This window comes from Erithacus rubecula (assembly GCF_903797595.1).
Source record: "Erithacus rubecula genome assembly, chromosome: 9".
NCBI classification, from domain to species: domain Eukaryota; kingdom Metazoa; phylum Chordata; class Aves; order Passeriformes; family Muscicapidae; genus Erithacus; species Erithacus rubecula.
Window position 1 is genome coordinate 23664717 of NC_136660.1, and position 24518 is coordinate 23689234.

Genomic DNA, 24518 nt, shown 5'->3' on the forward strand with positions numbered 1-24518 from the left:
GGAAAATGTATCTAATACATAAGCATGAGACATCTTGTTTATAGAATCAGAACAGATTAAATAAAATGTTATTTAAATGTCAAAGTGTAGGTGTATGGAAACTTTACAAAACATCATCTGTGATTTCATGCCTTCAGACTTGGTGCTTTTCTGTGACCCAACTAAAACGAGGGCTAGTGTTTAAAAAAAATACTGGCTTTGTGATGGCCACAGCTTGTACAGAGTGAGTTTGAATCACAGCAAAAACAGGTTTAGATGGAGTAACTTAAAGATTAAATGTTTATGTGAGTGACCTAGTAGGAAATAATAGCAACTTTATTCAATTATGTGGTTAATTTAAGAGGGGATTTCCCAGGATAGAAGGTTCCAGCATTTTTCCCATACTAAAGATATGTCTCTAAACTTTATAATGAAACAAAAATGTAACTTCATAGTGTTTGTAGTGACACAGTTCATTTCCTTTGCTAGTTTCAATTTGTTGAAGAGAGGTGAAAGAAGATTTTAATTGTGAAATATCCTTACTTGGAGTGATAAGTACTAAGCAAGGTGCAGCTGTTTAGTTTAAGAATATCTAAAACTTTCATCAGCATCTATTTGTGTGAGTGGCTTTGACATTTCAAATGTTTATTACTAACCTACAGCAGATCTCATTTCTTCTTTTTTTTTTTAAGAATAGAAGTACATTTCACTATATTATGACACAGAATTACATTGTGTCCCACAGGGTGTTGCTCAGGTTATGATTCAGTCTTTTCAGTTGTCTTCATGTACACTTTTCAACGCACAAATGCAGGATGTAAGTTTCAAAATGCAACACAGTGAAGTTTATCTTCCTAATTTTCCAGATGTGTGTTTTCTCCTTCTGCTCATATGTGCTGATCAATGTTACTGCTGTCTCCAAACTGGTTAGCACCAATTTAGGTAATTGGGCACTATCCATAGTCAAAAGTTCCAAAAGACAGTAGTTAGTCTGAGCAGGACACTGAGGGTTCACACATGCAAAATGATACTTGCTCAGCACATGTGAGGAACATTGTGTGACTTGTATGCTGTGTGTGCAGTGAAACCATGTATTTTAAAGATGTTTGAGTTTATTTTAAGATACTTGTTGTGCATAACCAACTGGTACTTTGAAAAAGGTTGACTGTCTTGGACTGTCTGCCTTTTAACCACTCAACACATTGTTCAGTAAAGTCAGTGACATTTATTTTATGTGATACTGGAGTAGATGTGAGAAGTGGAATGGCCAGCATGTTTACTGAGATTGCCTAGTTTATCTTATAGCACTAGCAGGTATAAAACTTCATAAGAGTTACTCTGTAGAGAGAGCAGCAATGATACTTAAATAATTAAACATGTAAAGCCCAAGCATTATCACTTTTTGACCATGACTATACTAGAACAGCTTTCCTCCAGTCCCTCCAAATTAAAAATCTCACAACGAATTAAAGACTGTGTTAATTATGTGATTGCACCCTCAGAATATTAAACTTGTAGTAGTATTTTTACCTTTTCAGGTAACAAGGGGAAAAACTAGTATTTTTTGTCACTCCATAAATTTGGTCAGGTGTGTCTTACTTACTTTATGGACATCACCTTCTAGTTCTTTTTATACCCTTGGGTCTATTACTGTCAGCTTAATTCACCTCTGGTTTTATGTTACCTGTCTCAATATAACTGTGCTGTCCACTAAGAGACATGAAAGCCTCATCTATTAATAACTTTCTGTGAAGATGAAAACCAGGATTCTTATGGTCATAATAAAAAGTACTTTTAATGAACATTTAATTCCATCTGTTATGAACTTCAGCAGTCCACCCTGGCTCTGACAAGACCCTGACATTGTCCTTTCTTTTGACCTTGATATCATACTAGAAGCATCTGATTCAGTTTCTTGTTCTTAAGGCAGGTGTGACCGTGTCTGTGTGTGTGTGCATGCTTGCATGCTCATAGCTGTGGTTTTTAATAACTGCAAAGAAGAAAGGCAGCAGTAGGTCTTGGGGCATGGGAGGGGGACTCAGTGCTGCCTGCTTTTCATGAAGGGATGTAACAGTGATACACCTGGATAATGGGAAGATGCAGGTGATAAATCCCTTTGTGAGGAGCCAGCTCAGCTCAGGTGTGAGCAGGTTACGGCCGTGCAGAACCATGGAGTGTCTGCACAGTGGTCCTGCAGAACTCCCAGCCTCAACAGCCCTGCCCTAAGGACAAGATAAACCACACAGATCTGAAACCCAACTGTGTAAATAAATAGGCTTTAACTAATCACCCAAAGCAGAATAACCATACATACCTTAATTTTCTTACATACATGAATAATTAACCCTTTTTAGAATGAGATCAACTTTAGATTGACTATTGTCTTTGCTAACTCTGAACCTGCAATTTGTTCTGAGGAGAGACAAGAGATGCAATGAGTTGCAGATGGCTGGCTAGATTGTTACCTTTGGTCTTATTTCTGAAGGTACTATTTAAACATGAATGTGCTCTGACCTATTCTGTACATAGAAAATGCAAAAGATGGATAATTTGATTGCCAAGGCACGCTAGCTCAAACTTTGATAGATGTATTTGTTTTCACATATAGCTAATGCTGAGAGAACTGGGAGTTTCATTAACATGTAATGTGGTTAGAAGAACCCAATTTAATTTACTTCTATTGGTTTTTACCAGGAGCAGGAGTTTGTGCAGAAACAGCAACAAGAACTGGATGCATCTCTGAAGAAAATAATACAGCAGCAGAAGACAGAACTGGCCACTATTGAACGAGACTGCCTCAACAACAAACAGCAGCTCATGAGAGGTATCCAGCACCAGGCTCCCTTTTCAAAACAGCCACTGGTGTTTTAGTAAAACAATGGTCTTTCTTTACTTTATGTAGTCAAACACCTTAATGACTAATCTAGAACTGTAATCAAAACATTTGCTTTGAAACAGCACTGGTTTAGAAATGCATTTGTAGGTCACTTCTGAGCATACACCAGGAGGTTGGGGAGTATGGGATGGGGTTGCAATTCTTGAACTAACCTTCCTCTTTTTTCCAGCTCGTGAAGCTGCATTCTGGGAGCTGGAGGAGCGGCACCTCCAGGAGAAACACCAGCTCCTCAAGCAGCAGCTCAAGGATCAGTACTTCATGCAGAGGCACCAGCTGCTTAAGAGGCATGAAAAAGTTAGTGTTTACTTTGACACTTCCTCTTGTGTATTATAATATTCATTTTTTTTATCAAGTAGTCTTAGGATCTCTCCTGGTGCTGTTTGTTTGCACAGGCAAGACCCAGACAGGTATTTTGAAGCTGTTATGTGTTTTCTGTTGAAATTTAAAAAATCTTACTCATCTTACTTGAATACCTTAGTAGTATTTTCCCTTTTGATTCCCTTAAAAAAACCCACCCACCAACCGCAACATCAATCTTTTACTATAAAAAATACCAAATTCTGCTTATCCCCCAAAACCAATTTTGATTTGTGTTTAAACAGAAGTAAATAATCCTGGAATTAAATGAGCGTAATGAACTGGATTAGCTTCTGGGCAAGTAGTTGACAACTGTATCTTTATAGCTGAATCCTTATTTTGCATGAGGCATTTTGTTTTTTATAGAATACATGAAAGGAACTAGTTCAATTTCTGAAAATGTAAACCAGTAGGGAGTTGTACAAGGATCTCTTGGTGATCAGAGCATGAGCAACTTCCACTGAAGGCTTGTTTTGTCCACTCTGGTTTATCCCATGTGGGCTGTTGCTTTCCCCAGCTTTTGCAGCAGACTGCCCCTCCACAGCTGTAGCCCAGAAGTTCTGTTAGACAAAAAGGAGTTTCTCCTTTTGAATAACAGGCTTTGTAAAAGGCAGTGCAGGAGTTGAGTAAATGCTGGTAAAATATATGTGTATTTACATTTATTAGAGAATTTTATTGGGGTTGGGCCAGATCCAGAGCTCTCAGAAGAAGCCCCTCCTCCCCAGTGTTACTCCTGGGGCTGGGAATGGTTTCTGCTGAGACGCACTAACTGACACAGAGGACTTAGTGGTGAAAAGAGATGCACACTGTATAACATCACAGTTACTGTGTAACATTTCCACGTGGTTAACATTTCAGGAAACAGAACAAATGCAGAGGTACAATCAACGCCTTATAGAGGAGTTAAAGAACAAGCAAACTCAGGAAAGAGCCAGACTGCCTAAAATCCAGCGAAGTGAAGCAAAGACTCGGATGGCCATGTTTAAGAAAAGTTTAAGAATCAATTCATTTGCCTCTCCAGACCAAGATCGTGAAAAAATTAAGCAGGTAATTAATAAATTAATATTTAATAGTTTTAATAGTGTAAATGCTGAATGTGATGTAAATGTGAGGATGGAATGGAGTGCACTCTCACAGATTCTCAGATGATACCAAGCTGGGTTGATGCACTGGATGGGAGATCAGAAGAAATCATCTTTCCTGCTGCTCTGGTGAGACTCTTCTGAAGTGCTGGGCCCAGTCCTGCACTTCCCAGTACAAGCCAGGCACAGATTTATTGGAGTGAGTTCTGCAGAGGGCTTTGAAGATGACAGAGACTCAAGTGTCTTGTTACACAAGGAGCCACCTGGGGTACCTGGGATGCTTCAGCCTGGAGGAGAATAGGCTCAGGAGGGTCTAATCCATGTGTTAGTACCCAGCAGAAGGAGCAAAGAAGGTGGAGCCAGACTCTTCCCAGTGATGCCCAGTGACAGAATGAGGCAGTAGCCACACTTGAAATACAGAAAATCCAACTTCAACGTGAGAAAACATTTTTTTAGCATGGAGATGGTCAAACACTAGACTCAGGTTGTCCAGAAAGCTTGTAGAGATGTTCAGAACCCAACAGGACACAGTCCTACACAGCCTCCTCCTGGTGACCCTGCTTTGAGTAGGGAGGTAGATCTTTGCAGCTTCCTTCCAACCTCAGCTCTTCTGTGATTCTGTGAGACATTTTTAAGGATGCTTGATTTTTGTGAGCTTTTGAACTAAAGCTATAGGTATTCACTCATTCTTTAAAAGGGAATTCTGTGCAGAGGTTGAGAGGTTTGCTTTCTAATGATGCACCACAGTCATAAATCATGGTTTCATATGGTGAGCACTGGAAGAATGAAGAATGTGGAAAATATGGTCTCCTGGAGCTGTTTAACACCAGCCTTAACCAATGCTTGCAGCTGCACTGCTGTGTCACAGCTTCAGAGAGAGTGATTTCAGGAGTCTGAAAGTAAAATGTGCTGTGTTTTAAGGAAAAATCAGAGTGCAGACAGAGAAATGGAATTAAAACTGTAGGGCACTTCCTTTGTAAGAATTTAAGAAAGAAAAAATAGAGAAAATTATTGCTTAAATCTTTGAGAAACATTCTTCTCAGTATGTGTTTGTTCTGACTCATGCAAACTGTTTCATTCAGAGGCACAATATAAGTAATCTCTTGTTTTTAATTTTAGTTTGCTGTTCAAGAAGAAAAGAGGCAGAAGAATGAGAGACTGGCACAGCATCAGAAACATGAAAACCAAATGCGGGACCTTCAGCTGCAGTGTGAAGCAAACATCAGGGAACTGCATCAGTTACAGGTTAAAAATACATTATATTAAATGACCATTCAGTGAGAAGACTTAGGTTAACACCAGATGCAGGCAAAGCAGAAACACCTTTTCCTTAATTTTTACTGTATAGAGTGTATAGAGTTTTTTCAACTTTGTTTTCAAAGGACTGCAGTATTGCACTGCTTTGCCAGATTCGTATGTTCCCATCAATTAATGAGGGAATTAATTAATTTTAAATGCAAGAAGAGCATGAACCAGAAGCAGATGATCATTTCTGGAGTATCTGTCAAGTTCCCAGGGCTATTTTCTCTAGGCAGCACTTCCTTTTCACCTGATTTTGCTGGAATGCCATTAATCAGAACAGAGGTAGGCAACACCAGGCATTACCCACAAGAAGTTTGTAGCTATACAGGAATGAGGAGGTTTTTTATCAAGTGCTGCCACTTGCATGTGAACTTCTGGAAGGTACTTAGAAGGAATTCTCTTCTTTTGATAAGGAGCTTTGATTTGTCTCTTTTGGTATGCATTTTGTAAAAGTTTCTTCTGGATACCAGAGGCCAGATCTCCTTTCCTGTTAAATCAGCTTTTCCCAGTTTCAGGGACACAAGGCAGTTTTAAAGCATTAAATGATCACCTGCTGATAATTTTTGCTTAGAGAAATCATGCAGTGACCAATGAAGCTCATTCTACTCTATTCACTTTCTTACATCCTGCATAAATAGACTGTGGCTGTGCCACTAATATGTCCCAGTAAATCCCCAAGTACCGTGGGAGCCTTGTGAGAGTTTCAGCTCTAGTAAAATTGAGCAGATTAGGGCTGCTCTGAACTTCACAAGGAAAACTGGCCCCTTGCTGCACTCAGGTCTGGACAAATGTTTGTTGTTTGTGTTACTGTGGTTCTGTACTCTGCATCAGACCCATTTGGGACTAGAACCTTAGAATCATCACCATTGCCAACTGCTCTTAAAAACAGTGCAGAGACTTGAAGCCAAATAATTGATTTTTTTTTTTTCTTGTCATGCTTCAAAAGTCTCTGAAAGTGAGGTAGATGCCCGGGTAACTTACTGAGGGAAGTGTGAAGCTGGGGTGTGGTTTGAGCCTTTTCTTAGGGCAATTCTGAGGCTGCTCCTGCAACCACGTTTATCTCTTCTCTGAGCTCCATTTGTTTTTTTCAGCTCTTGGCACCAAGAGTTGAAATAGTTCCAAAAAAACAGCTTTCTTTTTAATGTAATTGTTTTTAATAAATTATACAGACTATCTTTAAGAAGCAAAGCAGAAATGCTGCATGACCTTGAAAAGCATCATTAGGCAGTGAAACACAGTTTTGAGTAACACTCTCAGCAGCTGCCTTAATGATGCTCAGCAGTGTATTTGGATTTACGAGTGTTTCTTATCTCAGTTGGCTCTGATGGAAAGATCAGCTTTTGAAAATGCAGCCTCGTAACATACTTTCATCTTGTAATTATTCACGTCACTATTTACACAGAATAAGCTAATTAGAAAGAATTAGGACAACATATGTCACTGTACAAATGTTGAGTTGCCTAATCTGAATTAGTTTTACATAAGGATTATCTTGTTTTAAGAATGAAAAATGCCATCTACTGGTTGAGCATGAGACTCAGAAGCTAAAAGAACTGGATGAAGAGCACAGCCAAGAACTGAAGGAATGGAGAGAGAAACTGAGACCTAGAAAAAAGGTAAATGGGAGCAGTTAATGAATCAGGAAATTATCAAGGACTTGATCTAGAAAATAGACAGTACAAAAGTATTGCAGTGAAGGAGAGTCAAGCTGCTGTACAAAGCTGTTGCAGTTCACTGTATAATAAAAGATGTTAAAAAATTGCATAAGCTGAGCAAAAGGCAGGTGCACCCCAAAACAGGCTGGGTGACCAGGCTCTTTGCAGGGCTCCCACCTGCAGCACATTGTCTGCAGGTTTGCATGGAAAACTTAGCAGGAGGTAAATCTGGGGTTAGGAATTTATTTCAGAAGCCACTAGGTTACTACAAAAATTGAGTGATATATAGCAGACATATAGCTGGTGATGGAGGTTGGTCTTGGGGGATTCTTTTATTTTAAAAGGGAACGTACTAGAGTTTCACACAGCTCAGAGACAGATCAGACAAAATGTCTCCGCTATAATGGGTTTCTTGTACTTTGCCTTGTTAATCCTGTGACAATCTGATTTTGGTTTTAGATGCTGGAAGAAGAATTTGCCAGAAAACTGCAGGAACAGGAAGTTTTCTTTAAAATGACTGGAGAATCCGAATGCCTTAATCCTTCAACACAAAGCCGGATTTCCAAATTCTACCCAATCCCCAGCCTTCACTCCACTGGGTCGTAGCTCTGGGAACTTCTGTAGGTTTTTTCATGTTTGGAATTCTCCCTCCTTACGCTCTAACCCGACTCACCCGCGGCGTATGAACATCGGGGACCTGGCGTGTCTTGTTTTCAGTGGAGACAATCAGTGTCAGGAGCGGTTTCTTCACTCCCCTGGACAGAAGAAACAAACCAAGTGTTGGTGTACAGTGGTATTGTTACGTCCTTCAGATGTTTCAAGACTAAGTGGGCTTTTTATCCCAGTCTCTACAAGTACAATACCCCGGTTTGAATTTAAGTCTGAAATATTAATTATGCTCTTTCTCATCACAAAAAAAAATGGTTTCTCATCTGAACATTTAAATGGTGTAATATTAGTTCTGCTACTGTGTTTTTAAGCATCAGATTTCTCCACGAGAGAATTCCACAATTGAAACTGCCATGAGAGGTTTAAAATTTCATAATGTGAGCAGTGTCTTCATGACAAGGACTGAAACTAATTACTAAGAACATGCCAGTAATCAGAAAAGCAAACCCTTATGTTTAAACACAATTGGCAAAAGTCTTTTCAACTTCTTTGAAAAGAAACCTCTGGCATAAATTAAACTCTGAGCTGATCTCCATGACATGTTTTGTCCATTAGTTCCATAATGAAATGGGGTGCTAGTTTAATTAATACAGTGCCTGAAACACTTAGATATGCTGATCCTGGCAACAGGATACTGTTTTGTCATTTAAAAACACAAAACTCCTTAGCGTTGTTGTTACTGTACAAAACAAGATTTCTTGCTGCTACTGCCATTTTTGTTGTAAATCCTCACCCTAAAATATTTTGCACTAAAATATGTAAAGGTGAAAGAAATGCTAACTTTAAAATGCAGTTTATTATTTTCTTTAGCTATTACATACAGGTGGTTAGTTCTACAAAGTGAAAAACTGTAGAATGTATTTTTTAGAAAGCAGTGTGCAAAATGCACGTGGTTTCTTTAACTGTACCTGGAATGGGTAGAGCCATTGTTCTGTTCTTACCAAAGCCTGTTCATTTGAACTCCATCACAGAAGTGGAGGTGGATGGTCATATTTATAAACAACCATGGCTGAAGTCTGATTTCACTAGAAGTGTTAGATTCCTTGTTTTTTTCATTTTAGTCATTTTATTTTAAGGAAAAATTTAAGTTAAATATATAGACAAACTCCTTTATGAAGCTGGGTGTTTTGCTTTTGTGTTGCCACCTACTAACATAGGCAGGTTTTATTTTTTGAGTTCCTAGATGTACCATAAGTTATTTGCCTGACTGATCTGTAGTGGGAAATCTGAACTGTGTCTCCTATGGCAGGGTAGGGTATTAGGTCACTTTTGCTGCACTCCTTTTGGTGGATAGAGGTTGAGTCATAACAAGAAAGAGTATAAGCTGTACTTGGGTATGTTGGAGTTCTATTTGTAAAATAGTATTTGCTTTCTGTCTTTTGAGGCCTGACTTTCTCTGATCTCTTTGGGCATCAACTGCACCTGTTTTGTTTTGCTTGCTTGCTTTGACCGTGCAACTGGTGCCCATTCCATGGTGTTCATTTCATGGGAACAGTGTTGCTGCATGGCAATGAACTCAGAAATAACATAGGACTTTAATCAGCTGTGGTTGAAACCTTGGATGCTGAACAGATACTTTCTCAATGAAGACACTTAATTTACAGCACAGTAAAAAAGAAAATTGGAAAATGCATGTTTTAATTTAAATTTTGTAACTTTTTGATAGCATAATTACTTTAATAGCTAGCCTTAATTTCTGGCATTTTATTATTTTAAATGTGTATTGTATACTGTTGTAAATTCACACACCATATCTCTAGAATGTTCTCTGTTGCTAAATGCAAAGTTTTTTTGAATTGTTTGTTTAGTAGGGAGAAAAAAATGTCTGAAGACCTTTTGCTTTTTAAACTCCACCTTCATAAATTGACTGTTATTAAGATAATATTAAATAATCTTTATCTCTATTTAACAGAATTTGTTTGCAGTTTCGTATGAAGTAGGCTCAGTGCTTTACCTGGGGAGTAAGCAGGGCAGGCAGATTTGCTCTTCTGGATTATGTCTACATTCATCCTCATTAAGTCCTCACAGAGAAATGTTAATAGTCTTCTCCTTACTTTTCTGGTTGTTTCAGTGATACATTGCTAATATGTATTGGCATTCTGCTTACTTCTGTCTGAATCTCTTACATCTTTTATTTGAAGATCCTTTTCACACAGGCCCTGCAATCTGATCTCATTGTAAATTGCACAAATAACTGTAACTGAGCTCTGGGATGAAGGGAGGGATCAGATGTGGCGATGGAAGCCTTGCTCAGGTCTCCAGGTGGGGAGCCCTGTGCACTTGCAGCCTTGTGAACTGGGCTGAGAATTGATACCAAGTGTGAAAATGTTTTGTGAGTGATAACAAGAACTAGCAAGGGTACTTACACATCTAGACTGATAAAATTGGGTTTAAGTGCTGCAGAATGTGAGATAGGTTTTACAATATTGTATCAGGGTCAGAAAATTCAATTCAAATTAATTTAGTCTCACATAGGTCTAAAAGACATCTCCTGAGATGCGAAATCCAATCTCAGTACTATCTCCTGTCACCTCCCTAATGAATGTTAGCAGTTCCATCTCCAGGGTGGTGAGATGTGTTTTCTGCAGCCAAAACAATGTACTTACAAATTCTTACTGTTTGGCAGATCTGATTCTTCCCACATGCTCTTCCAAAGCTGACCACAAATCAGTATGTGCTCACCATTGTGTTATACATTGTAAATTCTGCCCACAGGAAAATGAGCATGGCAATAAATCTCTGGATTGCAGTGCTGTGTGTGGGTTGTCCTCCCATGTTTACATGGAAAACCTGCCTGCAGAGCCTCAGCCTCACACCATGTGCTTCCCGAGCTCTGAAAAGTGCATTCTGGCACTGCTTAAGACATCCAGGGAGATCTGGGGCTAAAGATCTTTGGGTGCACCTGCTGCTCCTGTTTTTAGGATATTCTGGTTGAGGAGGGGTTACCAACCCAGGTGAAAATGGGCTGTGGCAGCCCTTGATCTTCTGAAGTTCCAGGGAGGCTTTGCTCTTTATTTTATGAAGAAAAAATACTCCAGCATTTGATGCTCTCTGATTCCCATAAAACAAATTTTTCTTCTTCAAGCACTCTGCTATCTCTGGTGTATACATGAGAACTATATACAGCACGTAAAGATATGATACTGAAGTTGTTATGATTGATGATATAGGTCATGATTTGTAAACACCTTCTGAAGAAAAACCTTTATTTGAATTGGCACCTGAATTCACATTCCCTGGTGGCAGGGCTGCACTATCCTGACCATCAGCATTCACTCATTGATTTTTCACATCATTTAAAACTGATGTTCAGTCTGAGCTGCATCCTTTTTTCCAGGTAATTTTTTAAGCTAATATTCTTTGAAAATTGCATTAATGGGTACTCAATATCTAATCAGTCACACAGTTAAATAAATTATTCTTCTGTCCCAGAGGACTTTATGATAATTCCATTCTACTGAATTCTTTTCCTTAAAGATTGGAAACATAGCACCTTAACTAATACAGAGCTAAGCAAAGTAGCAATGAAATTGCTTCTGTCACACCATGTCCTTTGTGCCAGCAAAAGGAAGTTTAAGTTGATTCTCCAACTGAAATAGTATTTGCCTTGCAAGTTTTTCAAGCTTGCTTTGGTACAGGAAAGATTCAAATAAGGTGTTTTAAATTCAGGCACTTGAGTCCACTTCTAGGCAGTCTGGTTTTCAGAGCTGTTGTGCAGCTGCAGCTCCCAGGACCTCAGAAATACATTGTTGCTGAATGCTGAAGTGTACAAATAAGCTCAGTGCTAGTTGCTTCCACTGACCTACTGCTTCTTGGTTCATCTGCTGTGGGGAAGAGGGGCACATTGAGGACAGTGACTCTCTGGCTGTTGGAGGAAAGGGCAGGGGGGACTGTTTAGGACCATCACTGTGTCGATAAGTTCTATGTTAGCATTTAAACTCTGGTCATTTTATGTCAAAATCTGTATTTCTGGATCTCTGAAACTTCCTTGCATTGATGTGTCCATGGAAATTTCCCATTTCCAGACTACTTCTGCCATCTTCACAGCAGCTGAAGTAAGATCAGAGAGAATTAACTTTCCTGGTTCACAGGCAAACCAAAGCCAGGATGCCCCACCATTTCTCAGTCTTGTGAAACATCAGAACAGATAAAGGGAAGGAGAAGACAAAGGAAATGATGGTGTTTCTTTTACAGAACTTTTAGTTGTTCTGCATCCCCTTTCTCCAGTTCAGTCCTTGTGCTTTGTTTCTGTAGCTCCTCTGCACATCTGTGTTTGGACAGAAAGCCCCTGAGAAAGGGCTCATGTGCTTCCCCTGTACTGGGAGCAGAAGAGAGTGGCTGAGTCCAGAGTTATCCTGATTTAACAAAGTCTTCCACGTTTACAATTAGGTGGTAAAGCCTCTTTGGTAATGAGAATCAGTCCTAAAATGGTGGAAAGAACAGTTACTAGGAAGGGACAGTGAGTGGCATCTAATGTTGAACTGTCACCCCATTTTCTGTCAGGAAGCCAAGCAGAGCAGGAGCATCCTGTGACAAAACACGCCTGAGGCACCACCAGCCTCGTGTTCTCCCAGCACTTTGTTGAATGTTTTGTGTTAACTGCAAACCAAGATATTTTTGCCTTACTTCTGTAAGCAACCAAAAATCATGAGATGGATGAATAATTGGCTAAGGGTCTCTGTACAGCTTGTGGAAGTGAACTTGCAGTAGCAGCCATACAACAGTTTTGGGGTTTTTTGTCTTGTTTTTCAAAGTAATTTTATTTCATGGCTTTCTGTAGAATATTGTAATAATTCTGCTGTAAATACAATAAAATCACAGTTTGCTGAGATCGCCTCAGTTTCGTTGATGGAAAACTTGCATGAAATACAAGTGATTTGTACAAGTGTTTGAGTGAAGGGGATGGTTTACAATGTTTAAAATAACTGAGTATACAAGTATTTAATAATGTGCCATTGTATTTACCATTGTACCTCAGACCCACCTCAGGTGCCTTACCCTGCCCCAGAATAACCTGCAAGCACAGAACGGCCGTCCTGAACAATTCAGGGATGGGGTTAAGAACACACTTTAATTGGGCTGTTTACATTAAAGATTATTTTTCACCAGTGTTTAAAAATCCAGAAATAATACAAAAATATTTTTTAAAGATAAACAAATTATGTTTAAAAGTGCTTTGGTTCAGCCCCTGTGTGCGTCCTGTCTTTCTGTGCTGCTATAAGTGAGCGCCACTTGGGATTGGCAGGGCTGGTAGAGAGGGAATTTCAGAGGGAGAATTTCTCACAGGGGCCTTGGGGGCTCATCTGATCCCTGACAAACCAGGCATTTGGTGGGAATGGGATTGTGGGTTTTTTTCTGTATAGTTGGCTAGTTGTTTAAAACCTCAGGTTTTTACATTTCTGAGAGTAGTACAAGAAGCCTGGACTAGGTGAGATAGGAAGCCCTTGTTAGCCCAAGGACATCAGCCTGGGAACTCAGGGGCATGAAACCAAACATCAGAAACAGGAGCAAACACCCACACCAGGACCATGCTGGACACACACAAGAGACATTCAGCTCTGAACTATCAACTCTAAGGGGTCAGCTGAGCAGTGAGGATGTTTTAGCATTAAGGCAGTGAAGACTCAGGCTAATTCTCTACAGGCTGCTGGGAATGCTGCCCTGTGCAGCTGAACTGAGAACTGAGCTACCTCTTTCCTTAAACACCAGCACTTCTTCTTTTTCTTCTGCCAACATACAGCTGTTCACCTAGGGACCAGAAAAATCAAAAGGAGAGTTAGTTGAAAAGACCACGTAAAAAGACAAAAGATCCAAACCAAATAACAGGGCTGTGTTTTCCAGTTATTTCCAGGGATGAGCTGGTGCCACTCCCTGACAGTCAAACCCAGCTCTCCTGGGGATGGCACGTGTTCCTACCTTTCTCTCCCTTCTCTCCTTTAGGTCCCCTGTGCCCTTGTCGTCCTGGTGGGCCCATTGGCCCAGGGTCACCTGGAGGAATGAGAAGACCAAGTTTGCCCTTAAGCTCAAGTGACCCACAGACAGGGACAGGCCAGGGGAAGGGACACCAAACCAGGAACATGCATTGGCTGAGTTCCTGAAGGTGCCACCTTCACTGTCAGAGGGTGTGGCCTCGAGCAGTGCTGTGACCTCTGTGGTCACAGTGCTGCTTCCTGGGCATCACAAGGCTGAAGAGGGAAAGGATGACAAGCCTTACCTTTGGGTCCACGATAACCCCTCTCCCCTTTTTCACCAGGTGGCCCCTGGATGGCACCATGTGCTGGAGAGGGAAATGAAGGAGAAAATGAATGACTGAGAGAAAGCACTGCCACTCAGAGAAACTGTGAGTCACACTGGAAGGACATTTCTCTTGGTTAGATGGGATTAGATTGACAGTGAGGTTTTTAAACCGGGTTTTGATCCCAACAAAGCCCCAAGGACAAGCTGTGATGTCATTTCACCAGCACTGCTCCGTCACTTTCTCTGACTGTCCTGGCTGTCACTAGGGCTGGAGCTGGCCCATGCTCAGGGTAGGGAATCTGAGAGCAGAGTAAGCAGCTGGCTCATGTTTTTGTACACATGCCAGCCCAGCCATGTTAAATTGGCCACAGAGCCTGCAAGAACAGAGGCCTTCAGGGTTTGGGATGAGTTTCCTACAAACAGTGGGAAAATTGATGTCCTTCCAAATGATAAGATTGCATCTCCCCAGCAAGGAAGGAAGGAGATGAAAAACACACCCATGTTCAACTTTGCACTTTGACTTTTGCAATGTGAAAAGGTGAGTAGATCAGTAGATCTGTGAGAAGTTGGGGAGATCTAATATGCATGAACCAGAAATGCCAAGTCAAAATGTCACTCACTTCTAAAGAAGTCCATGAGGTCTGCAGTGACATTGCCATAGGCTGCAAAGACCTTGCTGATGCCAGGGGGACCAGGAGGCCCTGGGGGACCGGCAGGTCCCTGTGCAGTGTAAGACATCAGGTCCTGGAGAATACCTCTGCCTGTGGAATTAAAGATGTCATTTGAAAGGAGCTCTGGGAGAACTGTGGCTGCATGCTGAGGCAGAAGTGGGAGAGCTGTAGGCAGCAGGAAGGAGAGGGAAGTGAACAGCGTGACCAGGCACAGGGGGTTTGGAATTGTAGCCTGGGATAGGGAGGGTCAGAATGAGCAGGAATTCCACTCACTCTGCAGGCTCTCTGACACACGGAGTGCCAGCTCATTGTAATCCAGAGAACCAGTGAAGGAGCTGCTGTAGGATCTGCTCGACCCTGCTGATCTCCTGTGTGACTCCTCCTCTGTCAGCAGCCCATCGAAGGACCCGTCAGTGCCCCTGGAGGCATCGTAGGCGCCATCGCTGCCCACTGAGGCGTGGTAAGAGGACATGCTGCTGGAGCTGCCATACGAGCTGCCTGTGCCCAGGGAGCCCCTGTGGGAGCCCTCAGCACCATGCAAGTGCTCAGAGGCTCCTAACCCTTGATAGGATGAAGACATAGACCCAGACACAAAGCCACTGTCTCCTTTGGGTCCTGGTGGTCCCGGAGGTCCAGGGGGTCCTGAGATGTAGCTTCGAACTTCATCACCTGCAAAATACAAGGGGGGAGCTTCAGGAAAACTGGGCTTAACAGAGGTTCTGTGCTACCACCTGAATGAAGACTGGAGTGTGAAGTTCTGTCCCACCAATCATCACAGTGACCCTCGTCCAGTGCCATTTCTCAGGCAGCAGGTACATGTCAACCTTGAACTCTACAGATGGCAAGACACCCTCCTCCTTGCCATCTCTCCCACAGTTTTGTGTGCCCAATCTTGGGAACATGCCCAATGAGTTTGCCGAAGGGAGCACTCTTCAGGGCAATTTCAGCACCTCTGCCAAAAGAGCCATTCTGTGACCAGTTTTCCAAAACTGAGGTGTTCTTGAAAGCCTGCCTTGGATGACCTGCCAGGATGAGCTCAGACCATTGGTGCTTCATAGCTAGTTCAGTGCTGCCTTCCAACCCCTCCATTACCCATGGCTCTGTGGGCAGGTGTTTGCCACAGAAAATGCTTTTCCCATGGTAAAACTCTGCTGGTGACCTTACTAGGGACCTATGTTCAGCATAGGCCAATTGTAACTACGCAGAGGTTGTCCCTGTTGTCTCACAACACAGACTTAGACGGGCAGTGGGGCTGAGAGGAGAAAAACCTACAGGGTGCAGCACACTCCTGTAGACCTGGCTATAGAGGGAAGATGTTGCTGTAGCCCCAGTTCAGGGAAGGCTCCTACAGGAATGTCTCAGGTGTGGCAGAGCCAGTCACACAAGGTAAAGCATGTCTTGGCATGTATGCAGAAAGCATGGATGATGTTCCCTTACTCTTCAGATACTGGATCAGCTCACTCCTGAACTCGTCGCTGTTGGTGATGTCAGCATAGGACAGGAGGCCGGTTCCAGAGAAACCTGGTGGTCCTGGAGGGCCAGGAGGGCCAGGTGGGCCCCGGACTCCAGAGAGGGAAGAGTATCCAACATCTTGAGAGAGAGAAAGAATTCATTTTCCATCAGTGAGAGGATAAGGAAATTTCACATCTGGGGATCTTGAAAGGTTAAAGGCTCCAACCTCAAATTCCATCCCTTTACAGACAATATTGACAAAATTATTTTCTTTACAGTGATTTTGTTCCCAGTGTGCAGTCACATCCCTGCTAGGCTAAATCTCAGCCTCAGTCCCCCCACCATCTACAAACAGAATCACCCTGCCAGCTGTGAGAAACACAAGTGCCTTACTTTGAAGGTAGGCAGAGACGTCCTCCAGAGAGGTGCCTGGTGACCCAGGGATCCCTGGAGGTCCTGGAGGGCCTGCAGGGCCAGGGGGCCCAACAACACCACTGAATTCAGAGTCTGTAAGACACAAGGGAAGAAAAGAGGTCACCCAAACAACCACAACCCTAATGAATGTTCCTTGACAATACAGGTTATGCCAGATGCAGCCAAGTAGAAGCCTTCTTGGTGCACCTCACTGGACAGTTTGGTGATTCCAAAGAGAGTAAAGTCCCTATTTTTGAAATATACTTTTAAAGAGGCATAAGAAACCATGCCTTTATGCTGCAGAGTTTGGATATGACAAAGGACTCCTTCATGCCCATCTCCAAGACAGCCCCACTGCTGTTGCTCCTAACAGGAGCATGGTGTTCCAGCTGCAGCCCCCTGTGGGGTGTGCAGGTGCCAGCAGAGGCCTGCAGTGCTGCTGAGGACAAAGGACCATCAGAAGGTTATTTGTGATGATAGGCAAAAAGGGAAATTCTATGACTGAGGCTGTAAAAAACATCCTGGGGACACACAGAACCTCATGGCAGGGGAGTGAAGTTGGCTTACTTCGCAGGTACGCTGTCAGGTCACTGTAGGATATACCAGGTGACCCTGGAGGCCCAGGTGGTCCAGGCAGTCCAATGTTCATCCCAGAACCTGCCCAATCAAACATTCACATTATCAGAGCAGGCTGTTACAGTGTGAGCAGAGAGGCCACAGGGCTTATTCACAGGCAATTCATGAGGGGGTCCTATCAGCAGCTGTGCCAGGAGCCAGAGCTCAAACCTTGTTCTGGATTGTGACTTTGCCCTGACAAACCCAAGCACACCCACAGACAAGCAGGCAGCAGGTTTCTATTCCTGGCAAAAGCTCTGCACCTCACGAACCCTTGATGTGGTAGGGGCACCCCCCAACTTGCAGCTCAGCTGCAACCCCCAGGCTGATGCATGTGCTGCTCTCCCTGTGTCTGCAGCTCTGGGGCAATGCTCTGCACTTTGTGATCTGTGTTAATGAAATGTCTCTGCTGACAAAACGCAGCTGTCCTGCCTGGGCCATTGCAGTGCTGCCATTACACTGCAGTTTCCTGCTGGAAATTCCCTCCATCTTAGGAGCAGTCCACTAGTAAGAACTGGTTTCAAAGAGTAGTTCAGAGAAACTGAGCATGGATCAGGCTGTGTTTTTAAGCAGACAGTTGCAGCTACCAGGATTAGGCATTTTAGCACTGCTGCTGGGGATGCTCAGAGTCCTCTCTGTCAAACAGTTCTTATGTGCTGTATCACCCCTTTACAGATGGGAAAATGAAGCAGAGACATAGAATTTGTTTCAACTAACTTTTAAGAGTTTGTTTCCTGAGCTGCCTTGATAGACCAACTCTTTCACAGGGAAATATATTCTGACCACAGAGATAAAGGTTAGAAAGGCACTTAAAGGTGTTGATGGGACTTCTAAGATGGCTAAGATGAAATTTTGCTCCTAAGCTCAATTTTTAACAAAGAAAGGATTCATTACTAGTCTGTGAATGGTATCTTAGCTAGAGGGTATCTTTGTTCTCTTCCAAGTCTCTCATAGTCCCTGTGAGGAGGTCTCTGTCCATAGGAATTCACACAATTAGCACTGGAATAGTTTCTACTGACTTGACAGCATGAGCTTTGTACTGGGCTCCCAAAGGAAAAGAGGGAAACAGACACTAATAAAGCCATTACTTGACAAGTAGCTGATAAACCTCCTGGTCAGCTCATCATAATCCAGTGACAGAGACATTCCATCTCCCCCTGGCCCAGGAGGTCCTGGTGGGCCCTGAGGTCCAATGAGATACTGACGAATTTCTTCTCCTAGAAATGAAAACAAGCATCTCTTAAGGCTGTCCAGCTGCTGCACAGACACCAAGTGTGAGGAGTTCCCAGCCTGTGAGCTGAGCCCCCACCACCAGGGAAACCATCAAAACCTATGGATGCAAAGCTCCTTCCCTCCCTCTTTTCTGAGTGAATTGCCTTGTATATGGTGCCAGAGACATTTGTGACAAGGCTGGGAACCTCCTATAATAAGGGTGTGAGGAGGATGAGAATTTTGATTACTTAAGGGACCTCCCTGTGGTATGTTTTTTTCTGGACACCCTGGACAACTTCTTGGGTAAAGGGAATGAAAAGCAGCTCAGCTAGGGAAGACCATGCTGAGCTTTGTGGCACTTTGGAGCCATTTGGAGTAGAGTGCTGGCCAGCATCATCAATACTTTCAGGGACAGCCAAATGACATCCTAGAGATTTACCTGTCAGCCCACAGTAATAGTGTGTATAGAAAAGAATACAGAGTTGGGGATCCCCCTCAACTTAAGAACAACAACATAGCAAGGCTATGGGGAGGAACACTGAGAGTGGGGGAATGTGACAGGGGAGCTGGAAAGTAGAACACTCTGAAGCAGCTGCAGGTTAACTCTAGGTGCACACAAGAGAGTGGAAGGGAAAGGCAGATGTCCAGGATGATGGGATGCTTTACTCTCAATCCCATGCTTCCCTTGAGGGTCACTTACTTTGCAGCAGGTCCAGAAGTTCTTGGTACAAAATGGATGTAGTGGATACTGAGCTAGAAAATGACTCATAGCGACCAGAAGAGCCTGTGGGAATGGAAAGGTTTTACATGAACCAGGATGAGACAGAAGGTGAGAAGGGGTCAGGAAGGAACAAAGGAAAGATTAATTAATTAACTGGTAGAATAGGCTTCCCATGCCCCCAGCTATAAAACACTTGCTATCTCTCACCTATCCTGATCATCTCCTGGTCATCACACACAGCTGTGTGCCCTGTGCCTTTCTGGTTGAGATTCCAGGCTACTTCCAAAAGCTCTGGGAATTTAATCTACTTTAGGAGGGCCCCAAGCACACAAAACAACCCTCAAATACCTGAGACCACATATACTAAATAAACCCTGTTTGGGTCTTTGAGGTGCCAAATAAACAGAAAATGTTTAATATGAGACATTTTAAACAGCAGCGACTGCTAGTTAATATAACCATTAAAAAACGATAAGGACTGTTGAAGATGAATAACCTGGTTGGGGTGCTGCTATTTAAAGACTTGTTTCTCCTCAGGTTCTCACCTCCTAGATGCTGCACAAGCTCAGCTGAGGGCATTACTCAGTAGAGAGTTTACTAAGATGGTGCTTACTTGTCATATAGCTCATGACACGGGTAGCCAGTTCTGCATAATCCAAGGTCACCCCATCTGCAGTGGTGATGAGTCCAGGTGGGCCTGGAGGGCCTGGTGGGCCTTGGGCACCAGTCAAATAATGTCTGATGTTGTCACCTATGTAGAAAGCCCAAGATATGCCCACATCACTAAGAGGGAAGACTGACCACATGCACAATTACCAGACTTTCTTCCTCTGACAAAGAACAGGACAACAGAAGGACAGTTCTACAGAGGCCACAGTGGACAAGAGCACTTCACAGTATTCAGCAGAAATAAGCCCAGAGTAGCAGGGCTGTTGTTTCTAAAATAAGAGGGACAAGGTCCTAGGGAACATAAGAGAGATAAGCATGAAACTGCTGACCCACAGCAAAAATCTCATTTCTACTCACTCTTCAGGTAGTCACTGATATACTGCTGAATCTCTTGAGATGAACCTCCACTTGGGCCAGGAGGACCAGGTGGCCCAGGAGGTCCTGGGGGTCCCTGAGTTTGTCTGGATCCACCTACAGAAGAAGAAGGAGTGTTTTTGGCACAGCTGCATTACACCAAGTGATAGCAAAGTGTACTTGCCTTAAGCTCTTCCCACAGGCCTGGAAAGACCTTTGGAAATTGAACATAGAAGGGCTCCCCCTGCATCTTTAAATGCAGATGGAGCATGGGCTACTTGGCAGTATAACATCTTCAATTAATTCAGCATCTTATAATTCAGCCAATGCAGGGCTGAGTCCAGAGACATTCCTGGCTTTGTACAGGCATACTTGGTGGGTTTGTGCACTTGAGTACAGTGCTGTGCAGAAGAGAGATGGAGATCACAGAGATCAAGCTCATTAGCCTAACATCACTGTTCTGCTGCTCCCAATCCTAGCCAGCCTGGGCAGCACCAGTTCAAGGACCTGTCCATACAGAGGCAAAGCTTTGACTTGAAGGATTCCCAGTAAGTGGGAAAAAGAAAACTGTCAAATCTTAAATTTTCTGATTTAAAGGCAAGTTGTGCAAAAAGAGCTTTTGAACCAAATACCACCAGCTTTAGGTTGCACCCACAGTAAAAGTCAAATTAGCTTTTCCAAAGGCTCCACCAGGATATCAGCATTCCTTCTTAATATCAGAGCAATGATGGTCTGGCCTCTTACCTCGAGATGCTCCTGGGATGCCAGGTGCGCCTGGGACACCTGCATCACCTGGAAAAGAGTGAGGGAGACAGACACTTGTAATGGGTGTGACTGCAGGTGGCATATTTGGTCATGTGAAACAGCTGAGCTACATGTTGTCAGAGAAGCAACCACCCAATCCTTGCAATGACTGGCGTGAAATGCTAGCTTGTTGAGAAAAAGCATAAGGAAGAGGCCATGGCAGCTTTCCTGAGCTTTCTGTGACCTGGTCAAGTGCCTTGTGCTCACAGCATTTCTATTGCTGTGATTCTGAAAAGGCAGGGGTGAGCACAGTTCTAGCTCCCAAAGGACTGGATTGTTCCATCCTTTAGTCTCAACCATGCTTGGATGTGTGAAGCCATCCCCCCAAAAAAGAAAGATTTTTACCTTTTGGTCCAGGTGGGCCAGGTGGGCCTGGGGGTCCCTGTATGGTGACTCTTTCACCTGCCAGTTGCACAAAGAGAGTCAGAGACTCACAGGAATAAAGTATGTGGACAAAATCCTGGCTCTTCAAGAATTAGGTTAAAATTAATAGAGCAGGATTTTGGCCCAATTTCAGCCCAAGGATGATATTTCAAAGTAAGAAAGGAGACACAGACTAACCGTGGGAGGAGAATGCTGAAAGGCCAGGATCACCTGGTTCTCCTGCAGAGAAATAAAGAGACACACAAATGAATGAGGAGTCATACACCCAAGCAAGCTACCCTGAAACCCACTAACATTTCCTTACCTGTGAATCCCCGTGGACCTCGCTCACCTGTGAACAGGGGAGCAGAGGAACAGTGTTAGGATTTGCTTCATTCTCATCAGCAACATCCCAGCCCACACTGCAGCATAACATCTTGGCCTTCAATTTGTAGAGGAGAAATGGGTAAAGGGAGCAGGTCCACGTTTTCCTGGCAGCTAAGAGCTGAGCTACACTTCACAGGGCCACCTTCTTGCACTGCTTAGACCACAGTGCATTTTGCAAAAAGGCTGTCTCCTTCAATGGCAAATCTGAAGTTCTGAATGTTCTTGTGTATAATGAGCTTGCAAAGTTGGGATCTGAATATAGCGACTGCCTTGACACCAGTACTGGAGGTTAATTAATTTCTTTGACAAAGACTGACTAGTGTTACAGCAGATAGAAATCCCCCTTAGTGACAACTGTGCTAGCTTTACAGACAGAAAAAGGCAGGAATTTATGCTTCTAAGCCCTTCCTGAGATCCCTCTAGCACTTTGGTTATGCTGTACAATATACCCACCTTGGTCTCCCTTCGGGCCTGGTGGTCCTGGTGGACCTGGTGGACCTGTGAAGAATGCTTCTGCAATTCAAAGAAAGACATTTCTTCATGACATCCAACAGAACATGAAACAAGGTTCCTCTGGCTCCACATGGTCCTAGCCATATATGAGCTCTCTGAAACCCCAACAGAACATTCCCAGGACCAGGTGATGGAATGAGCAGCAAGAACCTACCTGAGGTGGACATGGATGATCCTAATCTCCCTGGTGGGCCTGGAGGTCCTGGCAATCCTAGGCAAAAGGGACACAGAAAGGCCTCAGGAAGGACCAGCATCAGCAATATAAGCAAATGAACATAAGAGCTGCTACATCTCCAGCCACAGCCTTAGCTTTTGTATTTCCCAGTGTAGACTCTTATCACTGTTCCTTCACACATGCATCCCTGATAGTTACTTTTCACTATCATTTGCCAGTGCAGCAAAGGACAGAGAAACTCCTTTCTTTGTGGTACTGGGTGCTTATCCCAACACACACCCAATCTGCTCCCTTTTCCTATTGAGCAGAGAGCAAGGAATGGGGTTCTGCTCCTGTCACATGTTCTCCCACATATTTCCTGTTCTGGCTGAGAAAGGGAAATCTGTGTTACAGAATGAGGCATGGGGAATTTTCCTCACGATAAGAATCTCCCCATCTCTCTGCAGTTGAAAGTTAAGGCTGCACAAATAAGAAGTAAATATGGAATTGATTGCAGTTACCTCCTTTGGCAACTTGAAAACTTTGAGTGTCTTCCTAAAGAGCATGGCTTTTACTAATTAATGCTCTGGCTAGAACCCTCTGCCAAATGTTCTTTATTGGGCAGTATCTTGCTGCAGTTAAACTATGTTTGTAGGAACTCACTATGTTACATTCTGCTTCCAGCCTTAGGCCTTGGCAAAAACCTCCCACTTTCCAGTTTGGTTTCAGAGGAACAAGTTCTTACCTGGGGGACCATGAGGCCCAGGTGGTCCCTGCACAGATTCACCTGATGACAAAACAAACAGGGGTATTAGGGAACATTTACTCAGCAAACTGCATGGCCCAGAAACATGCCATGTTGTGTGAGCATTCCTTGCTTAGGCACTGAGCTCTGTGTTACATACCTGGTGGTCCAGGGGGACCTGGGGGTCCTGCTCGCCCTTGTGAATCTGCCAGCACTGTGCAAAAGGAAAACACAAACAAGGGAAAATAGTTGCTATGGAGCTACTGCTGCTATGGAAACTGTCAATACATTGCTGCTAGAAGCTCTTACAATCAAAGGTGGACTAAGATGGGACCTGGGTGACCTAAGCCCAAGATGAAGCAGAGGAGGGAGAGATATGTTTGGATAGGACATGAAACAAAATACAGCACTGAGCAGGATATTGGAAACAGGGAGGAGAGTAATGGTTGTTGAGAGAAAGGGCAAAGGACTCAAAGGCCAAAGAAGGAGGGAAAGAACTTCAAGGAGAGGAAAGATTCTTTAAAAGAGGCAAGTTTTGGGAAGAGAACATAACGCAGATGTTATTTAACAAGTAGATGCACTGTGTTATCTTGACTGTATTGTGTGATGTACCCTCAAATCCAAGCTGAGGCACAAACTCACAGCTCAGTGATGTTGTGATCCAAGACTCCTGAATGGGGATCTGGACAGTACTGAAGCATGATCTGAATTTGAATTTACATGGCCCCATTTAGATGGTGATCAGGCAAGGATCATTTATCATTTTATGGCCTCTTTTACCATGCTGCAAACTTGCAGAGGTCCGAGATCCTGGGAATACCAACTCCAAGTACATCACACACCCAATGCTGCACAGAGCAAGCTCTTCTCTTGGGAAGTTGCTAAACCACTCTGTTCTGCTTCATTTATTTTCATCTTAAAATTTAAAAATTTTTACAAAATGTTACATTTTTTAAAATCTTAAAGTTTATTTGCTCCCCTGTGAATTCATCCTTTAATTTGAAGAGAGATTATTTCTGTTGTTTAGATTAACAGGCCTGTTCAAACTGGTTCTCATCTTAGATGGCTCCATGTGCATATTGCACAGAGAGCTGCCCTGTGTGAACTCAGTGGCTGAAAGCTCTCAGCTCTCTGAATATCTCCCCTGTTAGTGGCTGCTAACCAGCCACCATTCCTCACTTTCCATTTCTGTGATGTGAGCCTGGTGCTTGCTTCCTTGTGAAAGGACTTTGGGATGCAGAGATGAGGAGGGCAGAAGAGGTAGCTG

General features: G+C 43.2%; 2 protein-coding genes across 5 annotated transcripts in view; one reads left to right on the plus strand and one right to left on the minus strand.

The window, feature by feature from the left end:
* SLK (STE20 like kinase) overlaps positions 1 to 12769 on the plus strand; it is a 49672-nt gene extending 36903 nt beyond the window's left edge. For 3 of the 4 annotated variants that reach the window (XM_079312058.1, XM_079312061.1, XM_079312059.1), the window contains 6 exons: positions 2674 to 2803; positions 3045 to 3169; positions 4091 to 4279; positions 5434 to 5559; positions 7119 to 7232; positions 7731 to 12769. In XM_079312058.1, the coding sequence (XP_079168184.1) occupies positions 2674 to 2803; positions 3045 to 3169; positions 4091 to 4279; positions 5434 to 5559; positions 7119 to 7232; positions 7731 to 7877 (831 nt within the window). In that variant the 3' untranslated portion in view covers positions 7878 to 12769. Of the gene's footprint in view, positions 1 to 724; positions 797 to 2673; positions 2804 to 3044; positions 3170 to 4090; positions 4280 to 5433; positions 5560 to 7118; positions 7233 to 7730 lie in introns of all 4 variants that reach the window. The other variant, XM_079312060.1, reaches the window with a different exon arrangement.
* A 103-nt stretch (positions 12770 to 12872) lies between these two features.
* The window catches only part of COL17A1 (collagen type XVII alpha 1 chain), a 39073-nt gene continuing 27427 nt past the window's right edge, over positions 12873 to 24518 (minus strand). The window contains exons 38-57 of the mRNA XM_079312083.1: positions 23412 to 23465; positions 23252 to 23293; positions 22507 to 22563; positions 22293 to 22352; positions 21778 to 21804; positions 21651 to 21692; positions 21435 to 21491; positions 21030 to 21077; positions 20289 to 20402; positions 19876 to 20013; positions 19242 to 19325; positions 18418 to 18546; positions 17282 to 17371; positions 16694 to 16807; positions 16286 to 16438; positions 15122 to 15517; positions 14798 to 14938; positions 14155 to 14217; positions 13857 to 13928; positions 12873 to 13688 (exon numbers count right to left, since the gene is read on the minus strand). Of these exons, the coding sequence (XP_079168209.1) occupies positions 13639 to 13688; positions 13857 to 13928; positions 14155 to 14217; positions 14798 to 14938; positions 15122 to 15517; positions 16286 to 16438; positions 16694 to 16807; positions 17282 to 17371; positions 18418 to 18546; positions 19242 to 19325; positions 19876 to 20013; positions 20289 to 20402; positions 21030 to 21077; positions 21435 to 21491; positions 21651 to 21692; positions 21778 to 21804; positions 22293 to 22352; positions 22507 to 22563; positions 23252 to 23293; positions 23412 to 23465 (1931 nt within the window). The 3' untranslated portion in view covers positions 12873 to 13638. The remainder of the gene's footprint in view (positions 13689 to 13856; positions 13929 to 14154; positions 14218 to 14797; positions 14939 to 15121; positions 15518 to 16285; positions 16439 to 16693; positions 16808 to 17281; positions 17372 to 18417; positions 18547 to 19241; positions 19326 to 19875; positions 20014 to 20288; positions 20403 to 21029; positions 21078 to 21434; positions 21492 to 21650; positions 21693 to 21777; positions 21805 to 22292; positions 22353 to 22506; positions 22564 to 23251; positions 23294 to 23411; positions 23466 to 24518) is intronic.